Below are 10,088 nucleotides of genomic sequence, written 5' to 3' on the forward strand. Positions count from 1 at the left end.
CTGTTGGAGGAAAATCTCCACGGGGTACACGAGGGAGAGGGACAGCCCAAGGGCAGACCTGCATTCCCCTGCTCAAGCCCTGCCCTCCATGCACCTCCAGAGCTGTGTGAAGTGAAAGCTGAGGAGGAAGAGGAGGAAGCTGAGGACGACCCTTTGAAGCGGACCGGGATATTTTTTGGAGGTCTGGTTCGGGACATAAAGCGCAGGTACCCCAAATACCTCAGTGACATCAGAGACGCCTTGCACAGCCAGTGTCTCGCAGCCGTTCTCTTCATCTACTTTGCTGCTCTCTCTCCTGCCATCACCTTCGGGGGACTCCTAGGTAATGGGCCTGCTTTCTGGTCTGCTCTTTGCACGCTGGGACACTGGCTGTGTCTGTGTGATGCTGTGCTGGGGTGGGCTTCAGTGCTGCTTGCTCGGGGAGAGCAGCAATGCTGTGCCTCAACTGCTGCCTTGTTCCCTCCCTGCCGCTTGGCCTCTCCAGCCTCGGCTTGCCAGGCTCCCTCTGTGCTCCCTGACCAACACAGGGGACCTTTGACTGGTGGGATGGTGATCTGCCTCCTCCATCTGGAGCTATGTCTGCAGCCTGCCTGCCTGCAGTGATGGTGCCTGTGTCTGGTCTATAATACTCACACGTTGTTCTCTTTCCCAGGAGAGAAAACTGAGGGTCTCATGGGGGTCTCCGAGCTGATAATCTCCACCTCGGTTTTAGGGATCCTCTTCTCCCTGCTTGGAGCCCAGCCGCTCCTGGTCATTGGCTTCTCAGGGCCTCTGCTGGTGTTTGAAGAAGCTTTTTACAAGGTACATGTGAGGCAGTGTCTGTGCTTGGCACCTGCTCGCTCTGCCCTTGTGCTGGAGAGGGCAGCTGGCATTTCTCAGCATTCTGAAGGGTCTGTGTTGTGGACTCCTTGGGTCCTGCCAGGCCGCCCTCAGCTCAGCCAGTGCTGGCCCTGGCTCTCCTGACTGCAGGTTGCACCGCAGGGAATTCTGCCTCCTGTTGTTGTATCCTATGGGCTGACCCCCTTGAGGTGTGGCCGTGGTGACAGCACTCCTCTGCCTCCTGACTGTGAGGAGACCATTGTCCCCCAGCCCCGTGCTGCAGCACATCCTGGCACAATGAGCATTTGTAGCCTCATCCTAAAATACTAGTCCATAATACTTTCTTGTTCTCGGGGCTTCTTTTGGGGCTCCTTTTGAGGACCATTTCACAACTTTTACCTGTGTCCAGGTTTCCTTGCATGGGAACCCAACACTGTTCAGTGTGCCACCCATTGGGGATGTTCCACGTACATTACTCCCACCTCTCAGGTTGAGCCCAAGGGTGTGTGAAGAGGTATCCTGACCGGACAGGATAGACATGTTTCTTTCTCAAGTAGCATGACCTCTTCACTGTTAAAAGCATCCCTGTACTGTGTCACTGTACCTCCAAGCAGTTGGTTTAAACCTCCCCCTTTTTTTTTTCTGACTCCTAGCATGTCTAGGCTTTTAATGCATGGTTTTTTCCTACAACTCAATTTTCACGTTGGTGTGTGAAGAGTTTGGAGTTGGTGATGCCATTGCACAGTGGGAATTTCTCTGCTCTCCTGTGACCACACTTCTCACTGGCTGCTTTTGTTTTGCCCTGTCATTATGTACAAACGCTTACCTCTGTCCTGTGTGAGGGCACTGTCTGGGGTGGTACTGAGTTAGGCAGCAAAGGGAGGGGGGTGACTTGTGCCAGAAGTAGTTGGTGTTGCTGTTTGTGGATGAACAGAGTCTGTTCCATGGTGACAGGCTGGGTACTTTTCTTCACACACTCACAGCTGTGTGTACACACAATGCTGTCTGGGATCATGCTCCATCTAACATAGCCTTTATGCAGCAGGAAACAGGTTTGTGCTGCTGAGTGCATGAAGCAGTGCAGAGCTGTGTTTGAGTAATGTCACTTTCACATGGGTGGGATGGGAAGTGTCACATATGAGATGGCTTCAGCAGAGAGTGAAGGAGGTACTGTTACTAAGGTTGGAGCAGTAAACGCCTGCTTGGTGTGAGCTTTCTGGTAACACAAAATCTGCAACTTTACCTGTGACTGCAGCTGTGAATTCACTGTCTTTGTGCTGGATGCCTGAACAGATGTGAATACTTTTTTTCCAGGAGAGTCTTTGATCTTAATGGGGCACAGATGTGGGAGGCAGCCTGAAGATCCATGAATAACTGCTTCTTGTTTCTGTTTCAGTTCTGCCAGACACAAGGTATCGAATATCTGACTGGCAGAGTGTGGATTGGTTTGTGGCTCATCGTCTTCATCTTCATTATCGTGGCAGCTGAGGGAAGCTTCTTGGTGCGCTACATTTCACCCTTCACCCAGGAGATCTTTGCTTTCCTCATCTCCCTCATCTTTATCTACGAGACCTTCTACAAACTGTACAAGGTGAACCTTCCCCAGAGAGATGGGCTGCTGCATCTCTCAATCCCCTGGGAAGCTGCTGCTTTAGCATACACGAAGCAGAGGGACGGGACCAGCTCATCCACAGTTTTCTTAGGCATTCTGTAGTACAGGTCTTTGCTGGCCTCTTGTGCCCCAGCCTAGCTGGCCCCTGTGTCCCCACAGTGGCTGGCAGGATGAGCCCTAATGTCTGTCTCCCCTTCTCTTCCTGTAGGAGACATTAAAGAGATGCCACTTTTCTCTCCCCAGCCCTCACCAGCTGGTGAGGCTGTGGGGCAAGATGATGGATGCTGGAATTGTCCATGCCCACTATCTGCTGCCCTCACCTCTCCACAGAACAGGACACTTCCACATCCCCGTGCCCCAACTAGTGGCAGTGCTCTCTGCCGTTCCTTGTGGTGACAGTGCCTGCTGCTTCTCTCACCTGCCCAGGTGTTTGCAGAACATCCTCTGCTGAAGTTCTACCCACCGAATGTACAAAGCGGCCTGAATGCCAGCATGTTCTCTGCGGATGCGATGTCACTTGGAATCAGGATGCAGCCCAACACTGCTCTCCTCTCCCTCATCCTCATGCTAGGCACTTTCTTCATTGCCTTCTTTATGCGCAAGTTCAAGAACAGCCGTTTCCTAGGAGGAAAGGTGAGAAGTTTGTGGGACCCAGATGTTAAGGACAAGGGGCATGCCAAACAAATAATGCTTCTTGCTACAGCCCTTTGTTCTCCAGAGCATTTGGACTGTCCCCCAGAAAAACACCAGCAGTGCCTTAAATACCATGCAGAAGGGACGGTAGCCTGACCTAGGCTGCAGAGCTGACTATTGATGATGGTATCTGCACTGTCCTGCTCCAGTGGGCTTTCCTCAAGAGTCCCTTTGGCCTCAGGAAAGCTCCTTTGGCTGGATACAAATGTGTTAAACCAGAATATAGGAGGAAGAGCTTGCGACTTGTTCCCTTTAGACATCTCTGTACACGCAGGGCATCTATGTGATGCCTGAAGCACCATCCAGACAGACAAGTTAGAGCAATTAGCCAGTCACTTAAGAGTGACTGGAGGACTGTGTGTTCTGTGGGTGGTGGGATGCATAGCCCCATGGGTCCAGGCTGGGTTCCCTTGCCCTGCTCATCAGCAGTGCTCAGGTTTGTGGCAGTGCTTGGCCCCATCTAGGGTTTCACTTTGCCACAGGCTCCCTATGGCAGGGTGGGTACACAGAGCCAGCCTGTTCCCTTTGCCAGCAAAGATGTTTGTTCTGCAGGCCCGGCGGATCATTGGAGACTTTGGTATCCCCATCTCCATCCTGGTCATGGTGCTGGTGGATTACACCATCACTGACACATACACACAGGTAGGTGCCAGTGCTGCCCTCAGAGTCCCTCCTGCAGCCCTGCAGTGATCCCTATGGCACCGTGATCTGCTCTTGTGTGATAGGAGATTTGTGTTTCCTGCCTATTTAGTCATAATAGCACAAAGCAAACAGAGACACTCCCCTTGTCCTCACTCCCACGCTGAAGGCAAACTCTAATGGTCTCGCTGAGACTGAGACCAGAACGACAGGGGCTGAGACTGAGACCAGAACGACAGGGGCTGAGACCAGAATGACAGAATGCCCCTGGTATTCCTCTGATACTCTAGCTGTTGGGAAAGCTTAAGAGAGACCATATAGATTCAGTGCAGTTAATTCCTTGTTTGTAACTCTTAAAACTTAGAGTCAATCAGCAAGACATAAATTGGTTATGCACACTGAAGAGAGTGGCATGTAGAGTGGTTTCAGTGGGGTATTTGTCATGGGTTTAGTGCTTAATGTATTTATAGTCTCCTTGACTATAGGCTACTAAATATTTTGATCACTTTATCTCTAACACAATGATCTCTTTCCCAGTTTATGCATAAACTTAAATGTTATCAAACAAACCCATCTCACAGGTTTTCTTTTTTTCCCACATTTTCTAGTAGGTGTGTAGTTACATGTTTTTGTTTTGATATTTCTTTCAATTAACACCAGGGAGAGGGTGAGAGGTATTTCCTGTTCAGCATGCAGGCTTTTATCAAGAAAGCACAAAGCTTAATGGAATCCAAATGCATTTTTATTCATTTAAATTTCAATGAAAAATCTGGTTCTATCAAACATTAGTGAAATCATGTGCTTTGTTACATCCTTTTCATACCCGTCTGCACTTCTACAATTAATATCAAAAGCATTATCATTTCAGTATTAACACAGCATATGTACAAAGCTCTCTGAGAAAATGGTACTTAGTTACACAGCTTAGCTCAAGTATAAGCATTCCAGGAATATTATTCATACTTATGCTGATTAACATAAATGCAAATCACAAACTCTCCCTGCAGTGCTCACACAGGCAGACAGCAAGAACTGCTGTAGAGCAGCGCAGAGCCAAAAGTTCAAATGCTGGTGAACGCAGGGTCAGGACAATGTACAGCTAAGAATCTGTATGGTCTCTCATGGGAACGCAAACATGATATTCCTTCTGAACTTGATCAGTGAGGTCATTTCCAGAGAATGTGGCCTCTTCTGGGGTCCACTCTGCAAAATCAGGATTGGAAAAAGTGTCTCGGAAAAGGCTCTGGAAAGCCACCTCAGAGAAGGGTAGGTAGTTCAGGACACTTGATTTGTCCAAGCAGAGATCAAAGAGCATTTTAACTATGGTCTGCAAGCACTGATGTGGAGGTGAGATTCCTGAGGGAAGATATTTCCTTGGTCTCTTGGACTAAAACCAAGGGAATTCCATTAGCTGAAAGAAGTGAGACAGGCCCATGTTAGGGGACACAGGATTATTTTCAGTGAAGGGGATTATCTGTCAAAAAGTCCCACTTGAGTCAGGGTGGTTATCACATCATCTGGGGGGTTCAGACGAGGGAAACCAGGAGGATCAAGGCTAGACATCTGTGAGGCTGTGGGCATGTATGTATTGACAAGTAACTGCTGGGTTTTGTGGCTACACCACCAGAAGCTGAATGTCCCCTCTGGGCTGTCGGTTACATCTCCTCACAAGCGTGGCTGGTTCATTCACCCCATGGGCAGCAGTGGGACCTTTCCAATGTGGATGATGTTTGCCTCTGCCATCCCTGCCCTCCTGGTCTTCATTCTTATCTTCATGGAGACGCAGATCACTACGTGAGTACCTCCCTTGTCAATGTCAGCCATCATTAACCCATGGGCAGGCAAAACTGGGATGGGTGCTAATGTCATTGGTGTGGAGTGCACCTGGCCCAGTGGGACAGCGAGGGCAGGATCCTGGCCATTTAAACTGTACTTTCTCGGGTTCTCACATCGTCTCTTGGCTCCACTCCTGATATACAGTGGAGTGGAAACCTGCCTCAGCAGAAGGCACAGCAGAAACCCTCTAGCCTGAGGTCAACCACTACCTTCTTTCTCTGTGGCCATCTCCTCCTTGTCCCCATGTGTGCTCCCTCCAGTTAGTGGACATTGTCCCCAGCCACAGTGCTGTCTTTGGGCACTGGGCTGGGCCTGGCACTGACCAGGCTCTTTTTTCTCCAAGGCTGATTGTAAGCAAGAAGGAGAGAAAGTTGCTGAAAGGCTCTGGCTTCCACTTAGACTTGCTACTCATTGGCACTATGGGAGGGCTTTGTGCACTCTTTGGGCTGCCCTGGCTGACTGCAGCTACGGTTCGTTCTGTCACCCACGTCAATGCCCTGACCGTCATGAGCAAGGCCATTGCGCCAGGAGAGAAGCCCAAGATCGAGGAGGTGAAGGAGCAGCGTGTGACTGGAGTGCTTATTGCAGCCCTCGTTGGTGAGCCTCTGCTTGGGTGAAGGGGCAAGGAGGGAGGTCAGGGCCAACCAATCGAATCTCCCTCCTAGCAGCATCCCTGTCCCATGGGCCACCCTGTGCTCTGCGCACTTGCTGCAGGGCTGCCCCCACCTACACTCACACCAGCTCTCCTCTGGCAGCCTTTGGTAGCCCCTCATAGTCAATCATTCTCTGCAGCTCCTCCAGCTGCTTAGACCCCTCTTGAGCTTTCTTCCCTTTGTATCACGGGACAGACAGAGAAGAGGCAGGAGAGGGATGGAGGCTGGAGTGCCTTACGGAGAGGCTGGTGTGAGACACACCATGCCCTGAGCTCTGTCTGTGCAGGTCTGTCCATTGTGATGGGGAACATGCTACGTCAGATCCCCCTGGCTGTGCTTTTCGGCATCTTCCTCTACATGGGGGTTACATCACTCACTGGCATCCAGCTCTACGAGCGGCTGCTCCTGATCTTCATGCCATCCAAGCACCACCCTGACCACATCTATGTTGTTAAGGTGAGCAAAGGTGGGTCTTAGTGAACCGGGTAATGAGGAACAGAGGAAGAAAAGGCAGGCAAGGGGAGGATGGTGTCTTACTAGAATGATGCTTGGCTTGGTGACTTCCCCCTTGGCCGCAAGCTTGTACTAAGCGGTAAGTGCAGGCTATGCATGGAGGTGATACAATGCTGGGATAGCGTGCTGCCAGGCTACCGACAGAAGTGCGTTGCCAGGATATTGTATGGATAGACTATTTCTGGGAGGAATGCATTGCTTGAGTGAGTGTAGGGACACTGCTCTGCCATGTGGCACAGAGCCTGGAGGGGTATAGGTCTCTGCCTTGCTGTAAAGTACAAGCAGGTAGAGTGTGCAGCATTATGTTACTGTATTATGCTGTGCAGAAGAGTTGTTTTGCCAGTTGACTCTTCATTAATCTGTGCGGAAGGATAATGTATTCTTATACTGGATTTACATCCCTAGGTGAAGACCTGGAGAATGAATCTCTTCACCTGCATTCAACTGGCCTGTATTGTGCTGCTCTGGGTGGTGAAATCTACAGTGGCATCCCTGGCCTTCCCCTTTGTCTTGATCATGACTGTGCCATTGCGACGCTTTGTGCTGCCCCGCTTCTTCCATGACAGGGAGCTCAAAGCGGTAAGCAGATAACTGTCCTCACAGTCTAGATTGCAACACTGGAATGAGGTTGAGGAGACTGACATACTGAAAGACTAGGAGATCTTGGGCTGGCAAAGCCTTGGCTTTCCCTGCTGTTGGCTGAGCGTATTTGTTCAACAGTAGAAGGTGGGTAGATGGCTTCCTTGGAGTTTGTAGCCCTGAGAGTGTAGCATGGGATGGATGGGCAGCCTTGGGCAAGGAGGTAGTGTATCCTACCACACAGAGGACTGGAATAAGGGTTTCCTTTTCCATCCTTCTCCCCATTTGTGGCTCATTCATCAAGAGACACACTCCATTTCCCCATTGAGACAGCAGTGAGGACAGCTCAGCAGCACACCCAAGCCTGTGGCTGCTTGGCACAGGAGCACTTAACCACAGTGCCAGGGTGCTGGTAGTTCCTTGGGTGCTGGCAGCTCCTCTGCTGCTGCCAGCATCCTGAGTTCCTATTGGAGAGCAGACTGGAGCAGCACCCATAAGTGGGGGACAGCCTGTGCTTGGCTGTCAAATAAAAAAACTTATAGGAAAGGGCATCAGGCTGGGGGGTGCATGGACGAGCATGAAGGGAAAAAAAAAAGGAGCCTTTTGGGAGGGGAAGGAGTTCTTCCCAGCACAGCCCAGCTGCCTGGCTCGCTGCATTCTGATCCCTGCGTGCCAGGCTTCACCCCATGCTGGGGGCAGCCGTGGCCTTCAGAATCCAATCTCTGCCTCTCCCCAGTTGGACTCAGAGGATGCAGAGCCAAACTTCGATGAGGACGGCCGGGATGAGTACAATGAGCTGCACATGCCTGTTTGAGCTGGAAGCTGTCCTCCCCACTCATGGGACAGACTACTCGCACCTGCTCATCCGTCCCAAGGACTAACTGGAGACTTGCCGTGAGTCACACAATCTCTTGCCTGGACCAATGAATGGCTGTTCCATAGCCCTGCAGGGGGCAGCTCCAACTCCTGCTGCTCTGTTGCTCGTTCAGCAGAAGCTGTGAGTCTCTCCTCTTGGACCTGGTGGGCTGAGAGATACCTCTCACTTCCTGAAGCTGTGCGGGTCCTGAGCCTCCATGGGTCAGGGGTCTGTGCCCTCCCTGCTGGAGGCAGCCTGTGCCTGTTCTCCAGGTGGTGAAGGGGAGCGATGCCAGCTGGTGTCACAGTGTCTCCATCCACTACTATGAAGCTTGGCTGTCTCAGCATCACATGCCACGGAGCACTCACAGGGGCAAGCTGAATGCTGCCTGCAGAGAGACGGTGGGCTTTTCCCAGGCCAGCAGACTCATTGCTCAGCTGGCAGATGCTTTGCTCCCACTCCCTCTGCCCCCTTCCAGGAGTGCTCACGCTAGGCCTGTTCTACAGCCACTGGCTCATGGGGCTGCTGCAGCCTGGCAAACGGGCAAGGAGGGACCAGCACTCTGGACCTGTCCTCCAGACCATTATCTGCCCGGTCACCTTCCCACAGGACTGTTTTCAGCTCTTGCTCAGTGTGGGGAGGCTGTTTGTGTCCTCCCAATTATCTCCACCCTCTTCCCAAAGGAAAATCACGCGAGGAAGGGATGCTGGGGACAGGGCTGGTGTCCTGAAGCCTCAGGTGCCTGCCCTCTTGGAGGGACTAAGAGGAGTCCTGTGTCATTCTGCACCTCCACTAAGGCTGCAGGAGTAAAAACTCATCACAGGACTCCATCCCAGTTCCCGATCCCCACATTCCTGTCCCTGAGAACAAACTGTATTTAAGAAGTTAAACAAGAGAGGTAGTGCTGGAGCATAAAACAGTCCTTTGGGTCCCCTCCCTTTCACTGTGCAGTGCTCCACTGGGTCTGGCTCCCTGCAGCCCCACAAGGAAGTGACTGAAACACCCAGTCCCAATTCAGCTGCCACACCAGAGTAACCTTTCCAAAGGTGCCCTCCAGCTGGGAAGGAGCAACATTCAGCATGCCCAACACTTGGCCTCAGTCACCTCTGGGTGGCTCTGAATGTTTTTCTGCCTGGCAGGGCTATCCCCTGGGGTCTCCCTGGGCCAGCAGCGCCCCGTCAGAGCTGCCTCAGAAACTGCTGCTGGTGCCTTTGCTGTCCTCAGTGGCTCTGAGGGCAGTGCCCAGAGGAGACGGGCATCCCAGCCTCTCCCTGATGGTTGGAGCCAGCGTCGCCTTGCGGAGGAGGCTTGGATGCTCGCTTCACCATTGGATTTGGTACAAGCCACTGCCTCAGTTCCCACTTAATCAGCCTGGCTCCTGCGAGAGATGGTGGGTGTTTCATTACTAGGAGGGTCTGACACCTTCCCCGGGAGGCTACAGAAATATCCCACCAGAGGGAGAAACCTCTGCCCGTGGCAGGTTCCTGCCCCGCAGCCTGGCCCATCCACAGGGCCCGGGGTGGAGAGACAAGTGTCTCTGTGTGTCTGTGGCCGTGTGTGTCCTGTCCTCCCCATTTAGTGTAGGAGGCCCATTGTCACTGTGCATTGTGACTCCTCTGACTGTAGTGGAAACAGCTACACCAATAAACTCTTCACAGGAACGGTCTCTACTGCTCTACTTTTGTTTGCCAAAATGGGCAATAATTTTTTTGAAATTCGCTGACACAAACCAGTTTCTTGCCCACAACAGCAGCCAGCAAGCCCCAGCTGTCATGGAGACTGTCACCTTGTCACTCATGCCTGCTTGCATCCATGCACATGCACCTCTGTGTGCCCGCATGCTCAGCAGTGCTTGGTGCCCATCTCCTTATTGTACATGTAGGCACAC

General features: G+C 51.8%; 1 protein-coding gene across 4 annotated transcripts in view; it reads left to right on the plus strand.

The window, feature by feature from the left end:
• SLC4A3 (solute carrier family 4 member 3) overlaps nucleotides 1-9,858 on the plus strand; it is a 34,605-nt gene extending 24,747 nt beyond the window's left edge. For all 4 annotated transcript variants that reach the window (XM_054069367.1, XM_054069365.1, XM_054069366.1 and 1 more), the window contains 10 exons: nucleotides 101-322; nucleotides 653-801; nucleotides 2,216-2,410; nucleotides 2,858-3,064; nucleotides 3,677-3,766; nucleotides 5,391-5,557; nucleotides 5,943-6,196; nucleotides 6,539-6,708; nucleotides 7,171-7,344; nucleotides 8,081-9,858. In XM_054069367.1, the coding sequence (XP_053925342.1) occupies nucleotides 101-322; nucleotides 653-801; nucleotides 2,216-2,410; nucleotides 2,858-3,064; nucleotides 3,677-3,766; nucleotides 5,391-5,557; nucleotides 5,943-6,196; nucleotides 6,539-6,708; nucleotides 7,171-7,344; nucleotides 8,081-8,158 (1,706 nt within the window). In that variant the 3' untranslated portion in view covers nucleotides 8,159-9,858. The remainder of the gene's footprint in view (nucleotides 1-100; nucleotides 323-652; nucleotides 802-2,215; nucleotides 2,411-2,857; nucleotides 3,065-3,676; nucleotides 3,767-5,390; nucleotides 5,558-5,942; nucleotides 6,197-6,538; nucleotides 6,709-7,170; nucleotides 7,345-8,080) is intronic.
• Nucleotides 9,859-10,088: the final 230 nt, after the last annotated feature.

Source organism: Cuculus canorus, chromosome 6, assembly GCF_017976375.1.
Source record: "Cuculus canorus isolate bCucCan1 chromosome 6, bCucCan1.pri, whole genome shotgun sequence".
NCBI lineage: Eukaryota > Metazoa > Chordata > Aves > Cuculiformes > Cuculidae > Cuculus > Cuculus canorus.